Source organism: Oryctolagus cuniculus, chromosome 9 (genome assembly GCF_051225735.1).
Source record: "Oryctolagus cuniculus isolate XC-2025 breed Fujian yellow rabbit chromosome 9, ASM5122573v1, whole genome shotgun sequence".
In the NCBI taxonomy this organism is placed as follows: domain Eukaryota; kingdom Metazoa; phylum Chordata; class Mammalia; order Lagomorpha; family Leporidae; genus Oryctolagus; species Oryctolagus cuniculus.
Genome location: NC_142875.1, coordinates 43,086,915 through 43,110,684, shown reverse-complemented (window position 1 = coordinate 43,110,684; position 23,770 = coordinate 43,086,915). Strand labels below are relative to the sequence as shown.

Below are 23,770 nucleotides of genomic sequence, written 5' to 3'. Positions count from 1 at the left end.
GAATCAATTTATAGAATATGCAAATATCTATATTTTTATGTCAAAACAGGAAGTCTATTGAAATATTTATCTATTGTAATATAGAAGGTCACACAGTCATTGAGAATTGAGGAATGTAAATATTTTATAATAAACATAAAATAAAATGATAGACTCTGTTTTGGAAAAAAAATTCATGGGACTCTTATTTAAAGGATAAAGACATTAATGAAAGAGCAAAAATTCTAAATCAAAGCATTTATCTTTTCATTGATAAATAGTAAGAGAATCTATATATTTAACATGAGATAATACACTAGGAAGAGGTTAAAGTTGTCTTTTTAATTGAGTTAATTAACATATACACATATATATATAACCTCATATTCTGCTCAGTTTTGTGCCTAATCCCTTCTTTTTTATTTTGTTTTATTATATTTATTTGAAAGGCAGAGTTACAGAGAGAGATGGAGACAGAGAGACAGAGGTCTTCCACTTGCTGGGTCACTTCCAAATGGCCACAATGACCTGGGCTGGGACCGGCCAAAAACAGAGCCAAGAGCTTCTTCAGGATCTCCCACATTGGTGTGGGGGCCAAGCATTTAGGCCATCCTCTGCTGCTTTCACAGGCCATTAGCAGGGAACTGGATCAGAAGCGGAGCAGCCAGGACTTGAACAAGCACCCGTATGGGATGCCAGCGCTGCAGGCTGGGACTTTAACCCATTGCACCACAGTGCTGGCCCCAAGGTTAAAGTTGAGTTTTTTTTTTTTTTTTCCATAAAAATCCACAAATTCTAATTTCTACATTCTATCACTTATTTTAGAATAAGACAAGTATTACAGGATCTTATTCATTTGTATAGTCCCCCTCCCCCCCCCAAAAAAAAAGAAAAAAAAAGAGAGAGATACTCTCATAGAAGTTAAAAGCATAAGGATAAATAGCAGAGACTGGGAAGAGGAATGAGGTAGGAGGGATGATACTAACCTATAGTTAGATAGGAGTAAGTAGTTCTGTAGTTTTTTTGCTCTGTAAGGTGACAACAATGTCCTGTATATTTTTCTATTAAAAACAACAGAAGGTAGACAGGATTTTCACAATATGGAATGTTTTCACTATATATATATATGTATATGATGTATATGAACACATCTCATAGGAGGCTGGTGTGCTAGCACAGCCTGTTAAACCATTGCTTTGCCAGCATCCCAAATTGAGTGCCAGTTTGAGTTCTGACTGGTTAGCTTCCTGGTAATGTACCTGGGAAAGCAGCAGATGGTGGCCCAAGTGCTTGGGTCCCTGCCACCTATTTTGGGGATCGGATACAGTTCCTGGCTCCTGGCCTGAGGTTAGCCTAGTCTTGGCTGTTGGAGACATCTGTGGAGTGAATTGGCAGATGGAAATTCTCTCTCTCTCTTCCTCCTCCCTCCCTCCCTCTCTCTGTGTGTTTGTTGTGCTCTCTGTCACTGTGATTTTCAAATAAATAAATGAACAAATAAAAACATTACTTAGTATCCCATTCCCATGAATGTGTATAATTTTATGTGTCTCTTAAAATATTTTATATTTAAGATTAAGAATCAATAACATATTTTAAAAAGAATATATCCATATAGGGAACATAATGCACTCTTCATGTCTATTTGTTTCAAGTGTTATTGAGAGAAATTAATTCATATTGGAATTGTCCTTATCTGAGAACAATGTTGAGGTAAGAGCTGCTGGAAAGAAGAATGTTTAGTTAACGAAATAATGCAACTCATGAGTTGAGATTCAGTTATAGAGTCTGAAGTTAGCTTCAGCTATTAAAATTCCAGATTTTTTAAGGTGTAATTTGTCACAAACATTTTCTGCCCCTTGTTGAAATAGCTGGCCTTTAAAACTTATAATCTAACGCAAAATATTTTCCAAGAATATATGACTTTGTGCTATAAGGTTTTAGCATAATAAACGAGGAATAGTCATTTGGTCTGGTAGTTAAGATGTTGGTGACACCCGCAATCCCATATGGAGTGTCTGAATCTGATGCTTGTCCCCAGCTACAGATTCCAAGTTCTTGTCAATGCATGCCTTGAGAAGCAGTAAGTGGTGATGGCTCAAGTATTTGGGTCCCTAAGACTGTTATGTGTTTATGCCTAATGTGTATAAAGCATTGTTTTTGGAATGTAGGATTCAATTGCAATGGTAGCTGCTTCTGTTGTTTTAGAATGGGGTTAAAAATCTCCTTAAAATGAATTAATGTCACCAACCAGCTTCTCTTAACACAGGAAATATTTTCTATGAGTAAATATCAGACTATCTTCCTAGGGTAACTATAAAAAGGAATTAAAATGTTTGATTTGGAGGATGGAGAGATCTTGTAGCAGCATTGATCAATGAAGGTTGAATCAGGGAAGAAATTCTGAGACTTCTTGAAGGGTACAGGATTTCAAGAAGCACACATGGTGATGTTTTAGATATAAGAGAAGTCATTTGGTAGTTTTATACTACACTGTATATGCAGAAAACAGGACAACTGAAGGAAGAGAATAAAATATCAAAAGTTGAGGAAATGCCAAATTATTCCTTCTGAGGAGAGGACTATATGGCAAATCAGGAAAAAAACTAGTTGAAACCTCATAGGAATTGTTAACAGGGCAGAAGTACTCTTTTTATCATGCTCAAGGCCTTCATACTAGGCCTTTTTGACCAAGGAGAAGAATAAATCATAGTGTACCTTTCTTTGTAATAATATACAAAGTCACAGAGATATATGTAATTCAAAATGCAGAAAGGGTCTAATTCAAATGTTTTAATAGAATATATATCATGAAAAAGCAAATTGTTATGCAAACATATGTATGGATTTATACATTGAGATCCACTTTCGTTTTTTAGAATGTAACATATTATTTGTATATTATATTTTAGCAATATTACTTATTTTACAATTTGCCAACCTTTCAGATGTTAAATAACATAGCATAAAAAAGTAATGGAAATGATTTTTGCTTTATTCTCTCCCTACTCTGTCATATAATGTGAGTTAATTTTTGCATTGCTCTTTTCTTTTGGTCCCAAAGTCCAAAATACACTATGAATCTGAATGATTAAAAGCAAATTTAGATAGTCTGTATAATTCTATTCAATTTCAACATACGCTATAATATTTTTTATTAACTTTGTGTATTAACATTTTGCATACTAACTTTTCAGGATTATCTACCTCCGAAGTAGTCATTGAACTGATTAGCTATGAGTTATCTTTTATCATATGAGTCAGCTTCCCAGTAAAGCTGCCTATGAATTCTATTTGAACTCCTATGTTTAACACCACCTTTTAACTGAAATGATCATGGAAGAAAAATCTGCTAGGACATCATTTTTCATCTTTATTGTTTCTTGAACAGAAGTTTCATGTTCTCTGAAAAGGTGAAATATTTTTGGAATGAACTGTTGTCTACATTAAATCTGACAATCTAATCTCTTTCTACAGACAAGGGGAAAAAACACACAAAATAAACTTTGCTTAGGTCTTCCTGGGAGTTCTGACTCATGAAATATGAAGGGGAAATTTTAAAAAATGGAACTAAAATGTTTATTTTAAGTGAAAATACCTTGAAATCTTTGCATATTTGATGAAATTAATAGATAAATTACTCCTAAATGTAGGTTATCTGCCAATGCATGATGCTGCTAATGCATTTTTTTTGTTGAAATACTGAGGGTCTTAGAATGTTTTCTATGTTATAGAAATGCCATCTAAAGAGGAAGAGTCAGACCACATCATTAGTCAACTGCCATGAAAAACAGACACTATATTTTGGATGTCTAAATATTTATAGAAATAAAGCTCATAAGAGTCTGTAAAAAAATATCAAGTAAGAGCATTTCCTATTTTCAAACATTGCCTAGACAGAGGTATTTATAGTCTCAAGGTATCTCTAAGTAATTCACAAACATGAAGCTTACATGAACTATGAATTTAATGATTTGAAATATTGTACTAAATCAGTCATTCAAACAGAATAAGCATGGATATTGACAGAATATCAATTAGATGCTTATCTATTCATTTGTAACATTTAAGCCTTAATAAATGTGTAACCTAAAGGGAATAATACTCAATGTTTATAACATTTCACATTAGATGAAATAATAACTTTTAGAAAATAGTACACTATATATAGTCTTTAATGAAAGGTGAAATTACAAGTACTATAACCCATTCAGTAGTACTTTTGAAATGAAAATATTTAAATTATATAATTTATCAATATCTATGATCTATTAATAAATATCTTTTAGTATGTATCTAATATCTATTAGTCTACATAATATCTATGGGTTTACATATCTATTAATCTACATAATATCTATTCCTCTACATAAATTTTGGTTTTTGATTGATTTAGTGTTCCATTAGCACATATACATTGAATTGGAAACTTTTAAAGATGAAAGAATTTTCTATTAATTTGCATTTAATGTTGAAACATAGATTTGTATGATCATTCAGGTTGAATGTAACCTATAAAAAAGATAAAAGATAAAATATAAAATAAAATTATTTCCCCAGAACAGTTTACAATATTAAAAGCAAGAAGTAAATTATCATTCATAATCAGAATAATAGGAAGTGGTGACTTCCTGTAGCTGCCATCATTTTCCTATCTGTTAATAATTCATTTTCTGATTTACCTAAGTAGAAAGATTGCCTTCATGTTTTGTAATATCAAATTTTATAACTTTTTATTCAATAAAGAGAGGTTATTACATGTGTTTATGCTTTTAAAAAATTATTTATTTGAAAGTCAGAGTTCCAGAGAGAGAGAGAGAGAGAGAGAGAGAAAGAGGTCTTCCATCCACTAGTTTACTCCCCAAATGGCTGCTTTGGCCTGGGCTGGGCCAGGGCAAAGCCAGGAGCCAGGAGCTTCATCTGGATCTTGCATGTAGGTGGCAAAGGCCCAAATGCTTGGACCACCTTCTGCTACTTTTCCCAAACCATTAACAGGGAGCTGGATTAGAAGTGGAGCCGTTTGGACACAAACCTGTGCCCATATGGGATGCCGCCATCATAGGCAGTGATTTTATCTGCTACACTACAATGCTGAACTCCAAGTTTCAATTTCCATTATTTTAAATTTGGGCTAACCTTAATTACGCAGGGCCTATTATGGACAGTTGTCCCTGGATAAATATTTCATTATTAAATTAAGAAATCCTGTTGAAATACTATCATAGAGTGAGATTAATGAGGTCATACTGATAGAGAGATACTACTCCCAGTTTGGTAGATAGGGAACAGGGGACCTCGACCCTATACCATTTGGACATGAGTCTCAAAGGACCTGAAAAAATTGAAGCAAGGGCCTCTGTGAAGGATGTTGCTATGTGCTGATCATTTTAATTAAGTTTTTTTTTCTTGTGCTTTTGCAACTGATCTAAGTAAAGAGAATTTTATTCATCTTGCGTGAATGTTACATGTGTTTTTTGTTGTCTTTACTGAGTCTACATGTGTTTTCTGTTGTCTTTACTGAGTCTATATTGCAGACTTATCTTTAACCCACTTAACCAGTCTAAACCATCACTTTCCAAGGACCAATCCTGAGAACTTCCCAATGTACAGCCTATCAAATCCTCTAGTGGCTGCTGGTGTGGCATAGCAGATTAAGCTTCTGCCTGTGACTTTGGCATCCCATGTGGGTGCCAGTTTGAGTCCTGGACGTTTCACTTCTGTTCCAGCTCCCTGCTAATGAACATCAGAAAACAGAAAGAGACGACCCAAGTGCTTGGGCACTTGTACCCACATGGGAGACCCAGAAGCAGCTCTGGGCTCCTAGCTTCACCCTACCCCAGACCCAGCCATTGAGGCCATTTGGGGAGTGAACCAGAGGATCTCTCTCTGTGTGTGTGTGTGTGTGTGTGTGTGTCTGCCCTCCTCTCTCTGTGACTCTGTATTTCCAATAAATTAAAAAGTAAACTTAAAAAAAAATCCCTAGACTCCTTCGGGGACTCCTCTTGGCGCTACCCCCAGTAAACTTCTGCTTTATATACTCTTCCTTGTCTGTGCTCTCAATTCTTCAGGGTAATGAGATATAATCCCAAGCAATTAGAACCAGAGTTCCCTGCGACATTTTTTGGGAGTTAATCTAGAATCATGAAGAGGCTGAATGAAACTGACAATTTTGCCATTTTTTTTTTCTGAAAATTCTGAACCAATCATCATCCTCCATTAAAACACTGGTGCAAGAGATTACATCCAAGGACTGACTGTTCACACAGGAGCAGGTCCAGGGAGGGAGTTGGCATAAGGCCATGCATCCAACAGTGGTCAAGGATGTCTGCCTCTATATCAACAGACCTCCATCAAACAGATGGTGCAAATGAGGCAGCCAGGCCTTGACTGATAAATCCCCAGATAAGGTAACAAGAGAGAGAGATTTCTTTTTTTAAGTTTTCTAATTTATTCAATATGCAGTATTAAGAGAGAAAGGGAGAGAAACAGAGAGATATACCATCTTCTGGTTCACTCACCAAATGCTCACAATGGCCAGAGGCTGGGCCAGGCCAAAGCCAGGAACCAGGCCCCAGAAGCATCATCCTGCTTCCCTCATGGGTGGCAGGGGCCCCAGAACTTTGGCCATCTGTTGCTTTTTCCAAGCCATTAGCAGGGAGCTGGATCAGAAGTGGAGCAGCCAGGACAGGAACCAGTGCCTATATGGGATGCCAGCATTGCAGGCAGCACATTTACCTGCTATGCCACAACACCAGCCCCAAGAGAGGTATTAATCCATTAACACTTTTTAACCTGATAGATGTTTTTCTCTTTTTTATGCAGCTTACATTTTGTTGTTGACTTTTTCTTCAGTTTCTGACAACAGGATTCTCTGGTTCTGTATTACTTAGGAGAACTAAGCCTTAAATCAGCTAGTATTATCAGTCTATTTTTGATTGCTTCAGTGATTATAGTAACTCTGGTTAGTGCTGGCTAATAGCTTTGAATAAAAGTACTCAGGTTAAGTAAATTATTAGCTTTGAACAAATGGCTTAAACCTCTGACAATTCAGTGGATTTAAAACTCTAAACTGAGTCTTTTGAACTTGAAGCTTCATATTTTCCATTGCCTGATCAGGGAAGCCAGGAATAGCTACAGCCTAAAGGAAAACAGGTATTACTTAGGAAGAGCTTCACCCTAAATGGAACCAGATGACCCCATAGATGAACAAAAATGAAAATATTTGTTTGTGTTATAAAGACATTGAGGAGAACCAGAACCAAGCCCCTAAACTACTCCAGCTGTGTGTGGTAGACTAGGGTCCATAGAGAAGCCCTCTGGCTTCTAGAAATATTGAGGGAGGCATTAGTTAAGTACCCTTCCCCATCTCCCAATTCAATAAAAGGATAGGCAAGCTTAATGGATCAGTTCATTACTCCACCAGCCTTATAAATTAGAAGAAAGCTTCAAAAACAGTTTACTGTATCTGAGAGTACATTAAAAAAAACCTCCTGAAGGTTATCACTTCGGTCTTTTACAATTGGGACCAGGAGTAGACCCAACAATGAGAGAGAAGGGATGAGAAAAAGATCATAGGACTGATAGCAGCCTTAAGGCCACACCAACCTGAGGGTTTCCTGGGGTCTCCAGAGTGCTAAGACTATGGAAAGGTGGGGCACTTCATGCAAGGAATATCCACATTCCCATCACCAGAGGAAATACCCATGGCCCTGTCCTATTTGCAATGGGGATCGTTAGAGGGACGACTGTCCGAGACCAATGCATCTGGGATTGGGATCCCTTCTTCACATGACCCACAGAACTGAAGGCTTCTTAAACCCAGACCATCAGTATGCAGGAGTCCTGGGTGGTTCTAACCATTGAATGGGAGGAAGTTGGCTTCCTCATAGCAGCTCAAAGTAGCAGTTGGGCTAACCTCTTCACATAGATAAACTGCAAGTGAGGTAACATGGGCCAAGGGCCCCACCCCATCATGTGAATATGAGTCTCAGAGGACATGAGAGAAGTTAAGCAACTGGTTTCTGTGAAGGATATTGATATGTGTTCATCCTTTTAATCAAGGTTTTTCTGTGCTGTTGTAACTAACCTAGGTAATGAGAATTTTATGCATCTTGTGGGAAAGTTACATGTGCTTTCTGTTGTCTTTATGGCATACTGATTGGAGAATTAACTTTCACCCAATTAGACAATCTAAATCATTACTTATCAATAACAAATCATGAAAACTTCCCATTTTGCAGCCTATAAAAAACCCTAGACAATTAGCTTTCAATTGTTCTCTCCTTCAGGGATCCCTGTAGCCCTGTTGGTGCTGCCAGTGGCTTTTTCTTTTTCTCTCTCTGCCCACCCCCACCCCCACAATGAACTACTTCTGTTTATACACTATTCCTTGTCTGTTCTCCTAATTGTTCATGGCCATGAGACAAGAAACACGTAATTAGAACCCTAGACTCTTGCAACAATATTATGTATTATCTTTGTATCTTTTTTTGAACTAGAGATTAAACATGGCAAAGGATATTTGTCACAATTTAAAATATTTTCATAAGATTACCCAATATTACTGAAACAAATTTGCTTCCCAATAATAACACCTGTTTTTAACTACTTAAATATGCTGTGCTTCCTTATCAGATTTGTGGTTTTATACACTTTGCTTCTTTGTTTGATATGTTCTTTTCTTCAAGTTTCCTGTTTATCCTTAAGGCTCAATTTAGGCATCATTTTTCTTTGGAAATTTTTCCTAATTATCCATTTTGACTTAATGTTATTATAGCATCCTTACTCATACTATGTCCAATCCTTCATTTTAATTATTCATTAATGTATCTGGACTATCTACTCAATATGATATTTTGTTCTTTATTCCATCATGAATATTGTAGTGTGCAGTAAGACAACTTTGATGTTAGTTGAATGAAGAAATGATTAAGACAATGAATATTTTACATACATCTTCCTTATATTTTATTAGACTAATTCTGCTTGCTTTCTCTTTAGCTTAATAATGTTTATACTTCACATTATTAACTGAGATTTTAAGGTATTGTAAACATTGTAAAATAAAGATAATTGACTAAAATGCTAAAGAATATAACAAAACAAGTAGAAAGATTTAAAATACAGCCCAACGTGAGACTGCTATACATTTTTAACACACTTGTTACTCTCAGGCAGTGAATTTAATTTTTGACTTTCCAGTATTTAACTCACAGAGGAAAATCTTATTAGTTCCATTATCTACAAGGTTCTTACGATAAAAACTGACCTGGATGATAAAATTAATACTAGGACTCAGATCAAACTCCTCTGTCTCTTAAATGAAATCTTACTTAATGTATGCTAAACTGATCTTCTGTATATAAAGAGAATCGAAAATGAATCCTCATGTGAATGGAAGGGGAGAGGGAGTGGGAAAGGGGAGGGTTGCGGGTGGGAGGGACGTTATGGGGGGAAAGCCATTGTAATCCATAAGCCGTACTTTGGAAATTTATATTCATTAAATAAAAGTTAAAAAAAATGGAAATTGTTGAAATTAAAACCCTGTTTAAAGTTCTAGTGTCCTCGGATATACTGTATGAACATTCAGTATCTTATCAAAGTGCAATATAGGAAAAGGAATTCTCTCTATGCAGTCCAGAAATTCTTAAAACCCTTGAAGAACACAATAGTCTATTCCTTTATAAAATGCTATGAAGATGTTTAAACATGTTTATTAATATTTAGGTTAAGCAATATCTATGGGTAGCAGATAAATTGTGTTGCAAATGAATCACACATTAGATGTTATGATATTTTACTTCTTGTAATGGATAATACGCCAAGTAGAAGATTGATTATTAAATAAAAATAGAGCACACAATCTCTTTGAAGGGAAATATATCATTTTATTTGCCAGAATTTTTTTAATACTGTATTAAACTAGTATATACTAATGTGACTAGTGTATATAATATTGATGACAGTTTCTTATTCATCTTTTCCCCTAGAAACTAATGGGATTCTTAGCACTAAAAAAAAGAATTCAATAAATGTTTATTGGAATAAGAATGTGACTCAGTGAAAAGACATCAGGGAATATATAAGAATTCATCATATGGCAGGATATTTTGTGTACAAAAGTCTAAATATATAATGGAGAATTTTCTAATATTCAGAAATTTGTAAATTGACTGATATAAGATGTTCTATAGAAAGCTTTTTCTATAGAAAGCTTTTATTTAATAAATTTCATAAGTACAACTTTTGGTTTGTAGCAGTTCTTCCCCCCATACCCGCCCTCCCACTTCCAAACCATCCCACTCCTACTCCCTCTCCCCATTCTTCATTAAAATAAGATGATGTTCTGTTAATACTCTTTTAGTTTTCCTGCCTTCTATTACTCTGTCTCTCCTTCACTTCTTTCTTCCCTCCCTCCCTCCCTTCCTCCCTCTTTCCCTCTCTCCCTCCCTTCCTTCCTTTCCTGAGATTAATAGTCTACCTCCATATATATACCATATATAGTATATAATATTTCCAAGAAGAAATGATAAAATGAGAGAAAGTAAATGAAAGTTTCAAAGTATTTTTGTTATACATGTATATGTATATCATATCTGCATAATAACAAATGTGACATAATGATGATTTTCTGTTTACTCAAATATTTAGGCTATAAAGGAAGATGGTAAAGCTGTCCTCTCTAATAATATTTTTATGTCTCAAAACCAGTTGAGAATTTTACTTATTTTATAAATCAGATATGTGTAATACTGAAAACTTTGGGTTGGTGTGTATATTTGTATAGTGATATTGTTATACATATATTGGTGTATGTCAAGAGAATTAAGAGAATTAGACCTTTATTTCCATTCCCAAATCCACAGCCCCCTAACCTTCGCATTTTATTATTTTATAATATCTGACACATACTACTGAGTGGGTATATTTAAATTTTGCTTTATTGAAAACTTGCACAAAGTTGAAGAAAACAAACTTTTTAAAGAAATATACTTTGTATTGATCTGGTAATAAATGCTATTTCTTAAGCAAAAGAGACATGAAGAGAACAAACACATACTGATTCAATTAGGTTTAGAGTACCTGTACTGAAGCAAGTGTTCCTTTTAAAATAATGAAAATAACAGCATAAAATGAGATTTTCTATTCTAATAGATTACATCACAAATAAATACAAGTATTGTATTATATTGAAATATTATTCAGTGTATTCATTACTTGCTGTATGTATGGCTTCTAAAACCCAAGAAAAATACTGAAAATGCATACCACTTTGGGTTTTTTTTTTGTTCATACTTGTTTGTTTGCATTACATTGTCAAATGCACTTAAATAAAATGCTTAATATTCATAATAACATACATTATTGTTTCAATCACATAAAGTTGTTTAAAGCTATTATTTGCTATTTTAATTTTCACATCGCATTTTCTCCATATATTATGTATGTAAAACTTAATTTGTTTTGTTTCCTTGGTACATGAGTGTTTCTGGATATTAACAGATCCCCCCACTGCCAGCTCTGTCTCACCTCTTGTTCTGGAAAGAGCATTCCAGATTTTTATAGTAATTTTACTCGTTTAGTAAAACAGGTCTGTAGTAGAATCAGACTCCATGTAAGCAACAAGGAAGAGGGTGACTGTGCCACATTACAGTGCCCAACTCTTTGCAGTTAGGAGATAGCCCTGAATTTGCTTTTCGCAGAAAACTCTAATGACTGCTATTTTATGAGTCCAAGAATGTTGTGACTGTCCAACAAATTTGGTTTCTCCCCCTACTTTTTCTGTCATTAAAAGATTTTCAAATCTTAATGCCAGAATGTTTAAACTTCTTTTTTTGTTTAAAAATTTATTTTATAATTTGACAGGCAGAGTTACAGAGAGAAAGGGAGAGTCAGAAAGAGAGAGATCTTCCATCTGCTGGTTCATTCCACAGATGGCTGCAATGGCTAGTGCTGGGCCGGGCGAAAGCCAGGAGCCAGAAGCTTCATCCTGGTCTTCCCCAGGGGTGCAGGGACTAAGCACTTGGCCATCCTCTGCTGCTTTCCCAGGCACATTAGCAGGGAGCTGTATAGCATTAGAGCAGTCAGGACTTGAACCAGTGCTCCTATAGGATGCTGCTGTTCCAAGAGGCAGCTTAGCCTACTACACCACAATGCAAGTCCCGACTTCATACTTCTTTTAAAGCTCATTTTATTTTGAAATCTTGAGTTTGTGTGAAAGATGTACCCTTACTAAGATTGGCATAATCAACAACATATGAATATATTGAACAGCATCTGAACATGTGTTGTTTCTTCCTTTATACTTGAGAATAGCTTGATTAAGTAGAAGATCTTAGCTCACAGTAAGTTAGGTGCTCACTATTTCCTACCATTAAAGACTACTACTAAAAAGTAGTTTAATAATCTGAATATCAAGTAACATCATAAACTGTATTAATAGAATAAAGGTCAAAATTACTTTTTCATTTCACTCAATACAGTAAAACACATTAATTTTTTATGACAAACACCCTGACCAAACAACTAATGTAAGAGACTTTCTTTAATCTGGTCACAATATCTACAAAAAAAGAGAAAAAAGAACCATCATAACCCATCATAATTAATATTGAATACCTCCATGATTCAATATTATACTGCATACTGGTTTTTTTAGCCAGTAAGATAGCAAGAGAAAGATATAAATCACGTGATCTGAAGGAAAAAACTAAAATCATTTATTAGTCAGACAGCATGATCTAATATATAAAATCCTAAGAAATATATAGAAAATCTAGTAATCTAGTAAAAGTATTGAACAAGGTTTCAGGATACAACTTCAATACACAGAAACTGAGTTCTATATACTAGCACTGGAAAATCAGAAAATTAAATGAATGATCCCTTTTAAAATTTTATCAAAAATAATAAATTAGGAATAAATTTGAAAAATAAGAACAAGAACATGGGTCTAAATCAATAGACAGGAGCTCATTTTCATGGATTGCAGATATGATATTTTAAAGCAACAATATTCACAAATTGACCTACTGACCCAAGATAGTTAATATGTAAATCCTAGCTATGAATCCATGCAAAGGAAGACAGATCACAATACCCAATTCCAAAACCTGCAAGGGAAGAAGTACTTATACAACCAAATTTCAAGACCTACTACATGGCTAAAATAATGAAGACAATGTGGTGCTCTCATAAAGAGATAGATGATAGGTAGGTAGGTAGGTAGGTATAGATTGAGATAGTTGATATAGACAGATAGAAAGGGCAAAATGGCATTTAATTTAAAGTCCATAAAAGGGACCTGCATTGTGATGTGGTGGTGTCAGCTACCATTTGGAACACTGACAGCCCAAAGCAGAATGTCTGAGTTTGAGTCCCACCTATGCTTATGATGTAGCATTCTTGCTATTGCACAGTAGATGATAACTTAAGTACTTTTGTATCTTACATCCATTTTGAGAAGTGGATGGAGCTCTTAGATCCTGGCTTCAGCCTGTTCCTGCCTTGGCTATTTATTTGGGGCATTTGTTAAACAAACCAGCAGATAAAGGATCTCTTCATCCCTTCTTATTCTTTCTTTCCTTTCTTCTCTCTCTCTCTTTATCTCTCTCTCTCCCTCCCTCCTTCCCTTCCTTCCTCTTGCAAATATTTACAAGTAAATAAACTTTTAAAAATTCCATGAAAATTTCTTCACATTGATGACTGATTTTTGATAACAATGCCAAGATAATGTAACAAGAAAAAAAGAACTTTTCAGCAAATGATACTAGGAAAAAGTGCAAAAGAATGAGGTAGAACTGCAACTTCAAAGTATATGTAGGACTAAATGAGGTAGATTATTCTAAGTCCTAATTATATAAAATTTCTTAAAGAAAGCAGGTATAAATCTTCCCATTGATAGGTTATGCAATCATTTCTTAGGTATGCTGTCAAAAAAAACCCACAAGTGACAACAAAAATATGAATACATTGAACTGTATAAAATTAATAACGTCTGTGCTTTAAAGAACATTAAGAAAATAGAACCCATGTGAAGAGAAAAATTTACAAATGTTATACCTGACAGAGGAATTGTATGCAGAAAATAAAGAGCACTTAGTACTCTACAATAAAATGAAAAATAAATAAAAAAGGCAAATACATATTTTAAGTTTTTATGAAAGTACCAAAATTTATTTTACCTATGATTTTCTTTGTTAATTAACAGGAGCATATTCCATTAAGAATTAATAAATCATTATTTTATTATATTTGATTTTAAATTTAAATTTTTATTTTATTTTAATGAAAAGATGTTTAACTCTTATTTTTGGTAAATATTAAAATAATCACAGATCACTAAAACTGCAGTGGTAAATAATTCTTATTTGTTTAACAGTGACTAAAAGTTTTGGCAAAACAATATATTTGAAGGAAAACTGATACACACAGATATCATGGGCATTTTATTTCTTTTTTTTTAATTTTACCTCCCACATATAAGAGAGAAAATGGAGTATTTGTCTTTCTGTGTCCTCCAGTTGCAACCATTTTGATGAGATGATAAAATTCTGAAGATATAAAAATGACCAATAAACATATGAAAAGATACTCGAAAACAATCATCACAAAATGCCTATAAACTCACAGAGAGATACTGCTTTAAATATGAGTGTACTGAGATCATTATAACAGAAAAGCTTTGATAGGCATGTGGAGAAAATAGCAGTCACACACTGCTTGTTTGAATAGAAAAATCATGTAGCTATTTTGGAAAACATTTTGTCAGTTTCTCTAAAAGTGAAATGTATAGTCACTATATGACTCAACTATGCTATATCTATGTGTATACAACGAGAATTGTTTTAAACATCCAAGTAAAAAGGTATATATGAATGTTGCAAGCAGTTCCATTCACTATAACCAAAAAGTGGAAATGACTGATAAAAATATAGTAAAACCCAACAATGGCCTATCCAGCTATACAAGGAAGAAAATTCTCATACATACTAATTTGAATGAACCTTGAAAATGTCATGGTACATAGAAGCCATAAACAAAGTACTACTTACTATGATTCTATTTATATGAGAAATTCAGAATAGGCAAAATTTATACAAATAGAAAGTAGATTAATTACTGCTGATGGGGAATGTGTAGTAAAGTGGGTATAGGGTTTCCTTTTAGGATGACAAAAATGTTCTGGATTTCAATAGTGGTAATGATTGCAAAACTTGGTGAGTATATTCAAAATCACTGCATTTAAAACTTAAGTTCATGATATATGAATTATATTTCAATTAGAACAAACTAAAGCAAAATGAAAACTACCACTAACAGATATCTATATTTCACAAATAACATGGTACCTGGAATACAATGAATAATCATGTGTATTACTTTCTATCAATATCTCCTCAGAAGACTTAAATGCTACATGTGCATTATAGTAATGTCTGCTTCAAGTTTTACATTATGATATGCTATAAAATGATTTGTTTCATAGAATTATCTGCTTTAAAGACATAAATGATAAAATAAGAGCTCATAACATATCAAGATAACTATAGTCTTAATTAGTTTAATTCTCTAGGCAGACACATTTCTGCTCCCTTGATGTCACAGATTTAATATACATGTAATTTTTAGATGTTATTTTATCCAGCAGAAGGAGCTTTCTTCATTTATTGACAGCTTTGGAATATTTCTAACCACATAATGGACTTTAGCAATTAAAGAACTCATGTAACTTTTTCATAAAATACTTTTTTTTCACAAAAATTAAAGTGGGAAAAGCCACATAGGTAAAAAAAAATGTTCGGCATTTCATTTAATAAAAATTTTACTTTAAAATCCAGCTTTTTGCCACTTAAATGTATAACATGGTACTATATATTCCAATTTGTAATTCTACTACATTACACAAGTAGGTACTGGTTAGCCATGAGGCAAATAAAATGAGATATTTTAGTTTCTAAATAAACAGAAAGCTAGCACAGGCTGTTGGTCTTAGTCAAATCAAATACCGGCTGTTATACTGAAGTGAGAACTGTTGTATATATGAGAAACTAACATCAAGACTGTAAAAAGGACCAAACAGAAGTCATTTGTGAGTTCCTGAGAGACAAAAGCTTAGATCATTCATTTGGGGTGAGATCTTGGAGAAAATGTGATTTGGGCTCCTTTATATTGTCCTATATTGTTCTTTTAAGAAGTTTCTGCATTTTATGTACTACTAGGCAGTGAAACAGTGCTGGGGGAGAACTTCTTGGCACTGGTTTGTTAACATCAAGATGCTATCACCGACCAACTTAGTTGAGGAACTGCTAAGGGCAGAAGCAAATAGACCTACTGATCTGGTCTTTGTCTTTTCATCTTTTCATTTTAGCTACCAGCCCAAAGATTTGGGTATCACAGATAAGGAAGAAAAGCTCAAGGAGATTTATGTACAAATAGAGATATAGAAGTAAGTAGGTAGGGCTAACAACAGATAGTTTGGGCAGTCAGTTCGCAGGATTAGGGTTTCATGCTCAAGTGTAGTACCCTTACACTCTCCTGATTGTTTTCGGAAGTTATGGAGAATATCACCCACCCAAGCCCTTCACACAACTAGCCAAAGTGACAAATACACTCATATGAGTGCTGAGATTAATATAAAGAAATTATTTCAGTGAAAGGAGGAAGAACAAATGGAGGCAAAAGTAGAGAAAGAAGAAGAAAAGAAGGAAGAAATAAAAAAAGAAGAGTGGGAAAAGAGGAGAGAGGAGGGGAGAAAGAGAATGAGTAAGAGGCAAGAGGAGAGAAATGGAGGAGGCAGAAGGTGATCATCTACAATAAAGAAAAAGAATCTACTGAATGAACAGATACAGATGTAGTAAGCACACTTACAGACACCAGGCAAACTACTGATACCATCAAGAAGAAGGACGTAACTACAATCAATTGCCAACAAAGGATAGTGAAAACGTAATCAAATAAAATGAAACAACATTATGATATCAATATGTAGTGTAAATGTGATTACACACATATGAAAAACCATTTTGATGACTATCTACTACACTTATCTCTAAAGAAGAGACAGAGAAAAAATATAAAGCTAAATTTTAATAACATGATGGGCTATGTAAGAAATAACAATATATCTGCAATGGAAGTCTCTGAAATATAGAAGAAGGTAAATCAAAAAATCAAAAACTGATATGTCACATTGAAGGATTAGTAATTTTGGGCAAAGGATGTTTATTATATTTTAGTTGTATTCAGGTGTGCCTTGATGGATCATAACAGAATTTGGTTATAAAGAATCCCACCCTGTCTTATGCTAGAATACAGATGTGTCATGTCTTTTTCAATCTGGTTTCAACTGATTGGACCATGGTTAGTGTCAACATTAAAGGGAGTTTTCTATACACATAACATTGCCAGCCATCTATGAGGTGCTTGAGAATTCTGCTAGAAATGTTTTCTGTATTATGCCTTTACTAATAATTCAATCATGTCAGATCTTAGGGAATACTGAAGTACAGCACTTTTTTTTTTTTTTTTCTAAATGCAGTAGGCAGTGACCACTAAAAGTTAAATAGAGGATAGTCTATGATGAGATAAAGAGGATACATGATCCACTTGATAATGAAAAACAAAACAAAACAATAATAAAACACAGAGATCTTAGACATGAATAATGGACTGTTAGAATTGTTAATGACTCACTAAAAGCTGTAGGAAACCCTGCATTACATTTCACATTACCGTGATATTTTCCTCATGTAATTGTCTATGCAGTCTTGCTTCCTCATTTAACTTTACAGAAAACTCAATAAATAGGAAAAACTAAAAGAATTCTTCAAGAGAATCCCTTTATCACCCTACTCATAAGGGGTACCTACTGAATCAGCAGCTTTTGTGATAAAACTTGAGGCAAACAATTACTCCACACACTTGAACTCCTGAAATTACACTATTTTAATTTTTAAATTTTCATTTATTTATTTTATTTATTTGAAAGGCAGACAGACAGACATATTACTAGACAGTTATCTACCATCTACTATGGTTCACTACTCTAATGCCCTCAATATCTAAGGCTGGGCTAAGCTAGTGTAAATTCAATCTGGGTCACTCAAGTGGGAAGCAGGGACCCAAGTACTTGAGTTAATACCTGATGCCTCTCAAAGTCTTCAGTAGCAGGAAACTAGAATCAGGAGTGAAGCCAAGAACTGAACCCAAGTACTCCAAATGGAATTTGGGGGCCTAAGGGGGGATCTTAACCACTGCATCACTCAATTCATACACTTAGTAACAGAACTTAAAGTGTAGTGTGGATGAATTATTTTTAGGTTTGTTTTGTTGACACACAAATATCCTACATAACTGAGCTTTAGCCTGCATTAATATTGTAAATTTAACTGTTCAAAGCAAAAGAGGCAAGAAGACACTGAATTCTAAAATTTCCAATCCAGGGTGCTTAATCCCTATATTTCTCCAAGACAGTAATATAGATAATTAATTCTCTAGGTAATAAAAACAACACACAGAGGATTTATGTGTGTATGAAAGCCAAAATCCTCCAATGTCTGAAAAAATTGCTATTATAAGAAACCTTTATACAATATTAGAAAAAATTCGCTATTAGGTGTTCCATATTACAAACTAGATCCAAGATTATTTAAAGAATTTATATACATACAATTAAAACAGAATTTTATTATCTTGAAAATGCTCTCAGGCATTTATTAGTACTTCTCTATTAATGAAAAAAATAAAGAAAAAGGAAATTGATCACTTAGTACAGATCAAAATGGTAATTTTCTTTAATTCAGAGAAATTTTAAATCCCTTATACTTTCTTTATTTTTATTTTTTAGTTTGCTTACTTTCATGGTAGATTAGAGCTGAATGGGAAATACAGTGATGGGAACCTCAAGAGTAAATAATTATTGGTGTTTAATTTAGGAATACTTTATAATTTTTCTTGCCTGTGAATGTCTAAAATGTGGATTTGCAATTGTGCCACTGCACCTTGTCATCCCCTAGTTAGATATAGATGATATATATGAAATAGATATAGATATAGATATAGATATGGATATAGATATATATAGATATAGATATGTGTGTACTTATTGATATTTCATGTCTTTATAAAATGTAATTTTCACTGTTCTTTAATTGCAATATCCATGACACAAAGGACAAATTCATAAACCACTATTCTTATTATTTTTCTCTTAAAGAATTGCACAGTATTTCACAATTGACAAAGCAATTTCATTACCATTATAGTTAGATTTTAACCTTCTTAATAACCTTGAATTAGTAGCAAAACAAGAAACTGAGATTGATTTAAGTACTCACCCCCAAATCATTCTTATAGAAAGGTACATTCAAGACTTACAGTCAGGCCTCTGAATTCAAACATAGATCACATATTTTACAGGTTACTTTATATAGAGAATATATGAATTCTATCACAATGTCCTACGCTGCCAGCAGAAGTGTTACTTTGTCTCTAAACCTATGTTACTCTCTTCCTCACAGATTTTCTTAAGGTAGAATAAATTCCCTAACCAGTAATATAAGAGGGGGCAAACTTTAATTATTTTTCAGGCAACAGTCACAATTTCTTCTTTTAGGCTGCATTTTACTGGCCTCTCTGTGCTACTTCATTTTTTCCATTTCATTTTATGTATTGTATAAATGACAGACTGAAAACTTTGAGGACAGCTTGAGATCTAATTAATCATTTTGAAGTCTTTAACATCTCTCAGCAATTTTAATTCACATTAGTCAACACAGGAAAATTTCAAGAACTTTTAAGAAAAGAAATACATCAAATAATTCCAAAAATTACCTAAAGGTAATGGTAATTTATAGCACGAATGTACATTTTAATATATGTATTTACAATTTCACACATTTTTTTTTCTAAAAAGATATCAATAAAGTAAGAGATCTTACCTAGGCCATGTCTATGTGTTGACATTGGTGGTAAGACAGTCCAAGTCTTGGTTTTGGGATTGTAACATTCAACAGTGTTCAATGTCTTTAAGCCATCTCGACCTCCAATTACAAAGAGTTTGTCATCAATAACAGCCACGCCAAACTGCAGCCTTCTTCCATTCATCACTCCCGCCTGGATCCACAGATTTGTTCTGAGATCATATTTTTCTATTGTTGTAGCTCCTGATAAAACATAAAATCAGATTGTCACCAATTGCTACTAATCCAACATTCAACCAGCCCAAGGCATTGTACAAATTAGGATATGAAAACATTCATGTCACATTTATTTTTCTTAAAGAATAAAGTGTCAGGGAAACAAAAGGAGTAGTAATTCAACTATTTAATTTTCTTTTCTTAGAAGACACTGATGATCAAAATAGTCATAAATGCTCAGCTTATTTGAGTTACTTAAGGTTTTCAGCTAAACTATTGATTCCATAGAAACACTGTGGCATGATACATTTCTGTCAGTAGATTTTACAACTTTATTCTATCATTGCTTGCTATTACAAAATGCGGCTTAATCCCAGCCTGAAAAAAAAATGGATGAAAGTGCTTTTAAATGACTACATTATGTATATTACCTGTATAATTTCTAAAAATGAAGAGAGGATAATGGAATAAAATAATATTATGTTTCTCTTTAAATTTGTCATATTCTTTGAGTAAATGAAGACTTATAAGTCAATTGTGCATATAAGTGAACGCTATGCTTTTTAAATCAAGATTTTTGAAAATGATTTGAAAAATGGCTTAATAGAATTTGCATATATAAATTTTACCCATAGCAATCATGTTATAATCTCTAAAAATAACATATTTCTTAAAAGCTTTTTATTGATAACTGAGAAATACAATAACTCTAATAACAGAAAAAAGGTAATAAGCTAAATTGCTGGTGACACATTTTAAAATCGTCTTAATTTCCCATTTCACATTGAAAATTTATGCCTAGAATCAGTTCACAGATGTTTCTATGATATATTGTGAGCTAACAAACAGCGATTTTGCTACTGTGTTTGATCTTAATGTTCAGACTCACATTCACCAATGTTTCATCTTCAATGATTAAACATGCATACAAAGGAAATCTACACTCTTGTGTACTTTCCTTTAAGCATCATCTATTTTACTTGTATTGTAATAAAACTTTGCAAATCTAGGAGAAATATTCCTCTGGGGACTCGTTTTCTCTTCAGAATCTAGGCAGCAATTAACTAAACAATATAAACACCTTGTTAGCAGAGGCTTTGCTAATTGAAGTAAAGATGATATGGCTTATGCTCAACTTTTATTCAGAGATAGTAGCAGTGATAGCATATAATGAATTAAATCATTAAATGCACTTTCTAATGTTATTCAAGGTAATTAATAGCTAATTTATATAAAGCACACTTGAATTAGAAAGCTACAATTTTTTAGAATAAAATTACACTATTCAAAATTATTTGATATTTATTAGCATGCTATGTAACATTAAATAGACATGTTTATGTTTTAATATATTGATTACATTTTATGTGAATATTTTATTCAACCTTATACAAATCAAAATTCCAAAGCAATTATATTGTTGTATAATTCTAAGGTCATCTGAATTCTCAAAGCCTGATAGCACTGGCATTGTATGAATACCTAACTAAAAATTAAGAGTTGTATGCTGGCACTTATTTCTTGGGAGTAAGTTGAGAAATGATGGCATAAAGAGTGAAACCTATTCCTAACTAAGCCAATCTCATTAGATTCACATTTGGCAGGTATGAATAAATAAGAAAGTAAATATGAGAAAAACTGACTATGCATCTTTTAATGGTTTGCTGAATCCTTGCAGAGGTATTACTGTATTAAAATTATGATGCTGATAGGGCTAAGTCCCTTACAAGAGGTTCTAGGGGGAAATCGGTTTTCTTTTCTTTTCATCTTCTAGAGACCACTCTCATTCATAAGCATTCCTTCTTCAATTTAAATGAAATTCCCTGATATTGGTACTTGTCATTACATTAGGCTTACTCCAATTTAATCTTCCATAAAGTAGATTAACCTTAATTTCCCCATAAATGTGATATATAACCTAACATATTCACAAGTTCCAGGGATTAGGATTTGGACATTGGAAGTGGACAGCATTATTCTTCTTGCCCTTCAAACTGAGACATACCTTCACTCCCTCTTCCAATGAGCTTAGTCCTAAAAAATTCAGTATGTAAAACGAAGGCCTTTCATATTTGTAGAGCTTAGTTATACTAGCCTATGTCATTGATATTTTCATATTTACTCAGTGTGTATTACACATGCTTTGCTTTTTAGTATATTGAACATGGGTTTCCTCATTTCTAATCATAGTAATTAATAATAGTGTCCGTTATAAATTTCCACATTGATATATTTTATCAAATCCACCTAATTCTATTATTGTTAGATTATCATATCTGCTTACATGAGCTATTTTCTGAGTAAGAGGTAAAAGGATACAGTCATTGTGAGTAACTGTAGCTTTTGTTGTCCATTAAAGACCATACTTGTCATTGAATAGATTAAAAACAAAGCATGAGTAAAAAAATGGATTACTGAGGTGGTAAATAAGAAATGTGCAAGAGAGTCAAAAGAGGAGTTTTTTTTTTTTTTTTTTTTAAGATTTATTTATTTGAAAGGTGTGGGGAGCAACTCGGACTATACTGTTACTGGAATTAAGACTTATTCTATGCATCTGCTCTCCCACAATATGGCGCTGGGAGAAAAGAAAACAGCTTCTACACAGCTGCCTCCAGTTCAGCCAATAAACTGTAGGACTTGCTCCTGATTGGAGAGCAGCGTACTCGGCGTGTGGGCAGCCGAGTTGGGATTGGCAGAGGAGGACTATAAAGGAGGAGAGAGACGGCATGCACCAGGGAACATCTAAGGGGAACATCTGAAGGAACACCTGTGCAGCCCCCGAGAGAGCCGGCCGGCGGTGTGCCGCTCCCCTGCGGAAGTGGGGAATGTGGCCAGGGGGAACTGCCCTTCCACGGAGGTGGAAGGGACAGTAGCCAACCCGGGAAGAACCAGCAGCAAACCCGGGAGGGCCGAGCAGACGAAAGAACAGTGCAGGGTCCTGTGTCGTTCCTCCACGAAGACGGGGAGCGACAAAAGGTACAGAGGCAGAGGCAGAGAGAGAGATATCTTCCATCTGCTGGTTCACTCCTCAAATGGCCACAATGGCCAGGATTGAGCCAGGCAGAAGCCAGGAGCCAGGAGCCAGGAGCTTCTTCTGGGTCTCTCACATGGGTGCAGGGGTACAAGTATTGGGCTATTTTCCACTGCTTGGATTGGAAGTGGTACAGCCAGGATTTGAACCTGTGCCCATGTGGGATGCTCACGCTGCAGAGGCCCAGAGTTTCTTTTAAGACAGACTTGGTTTTTTGTAACTCTATTAGTGAAATCACAATTGATTATCTATATGCTTAGAAAGTTAAAGCAGGATGTTAAAATGTGTGACTTCAGGCAATATGCAGTTCTGGAAACTTCCATGGCTGGAGAGTACTCATTAAGTCTAAAGGGAACAGTTGCTGCTTTACTATTGTCATTCAGAATTTTTGGCTCAGTGTTGCCAGGTTTCCTGATGTGTTGAAACAAGATAGAAATCTAAATTTTTTTTTTTAAAGATTTTATCTATATATTTGAGAGGTAGAGTTTCAGACAGTGAGAGGGAGAGACAGAGAGAAAGATCATTCAAAGGCTGGTTCACTCCCCAAATGGCTGCAATCACCGGAGCTGAGCCGATCCGAAGTCAGGAGCCAGGAGCCAGGAGCCAGGAGTTTTTTCCGGGTCTC

General features: G+C 34.2%; 1 protein-coding gene across 1 annotated transcript in view; it reads right to left on the bottom strand.

The window, feature by feature from the left end:
- KLHL1 (kelch like family member 1) overlaps nucleotides 1–23,770 on the bottom strand; it is a 415,159-nt gene that overhangs the window by 74,754 nt on the left and 316,635 nt on the right. The window contains exon 7 of the mRNA XM_002712985.6: nucleotides 19,917–20,141. Coding sequence (XP_002713031.1) covers nucleotides 19,917–20,141 — 225 coding nt within the window. The remainder of the gene's footprint in view (nucleotides 1–19,916; nucleotides 20,142–23,770) is intronic.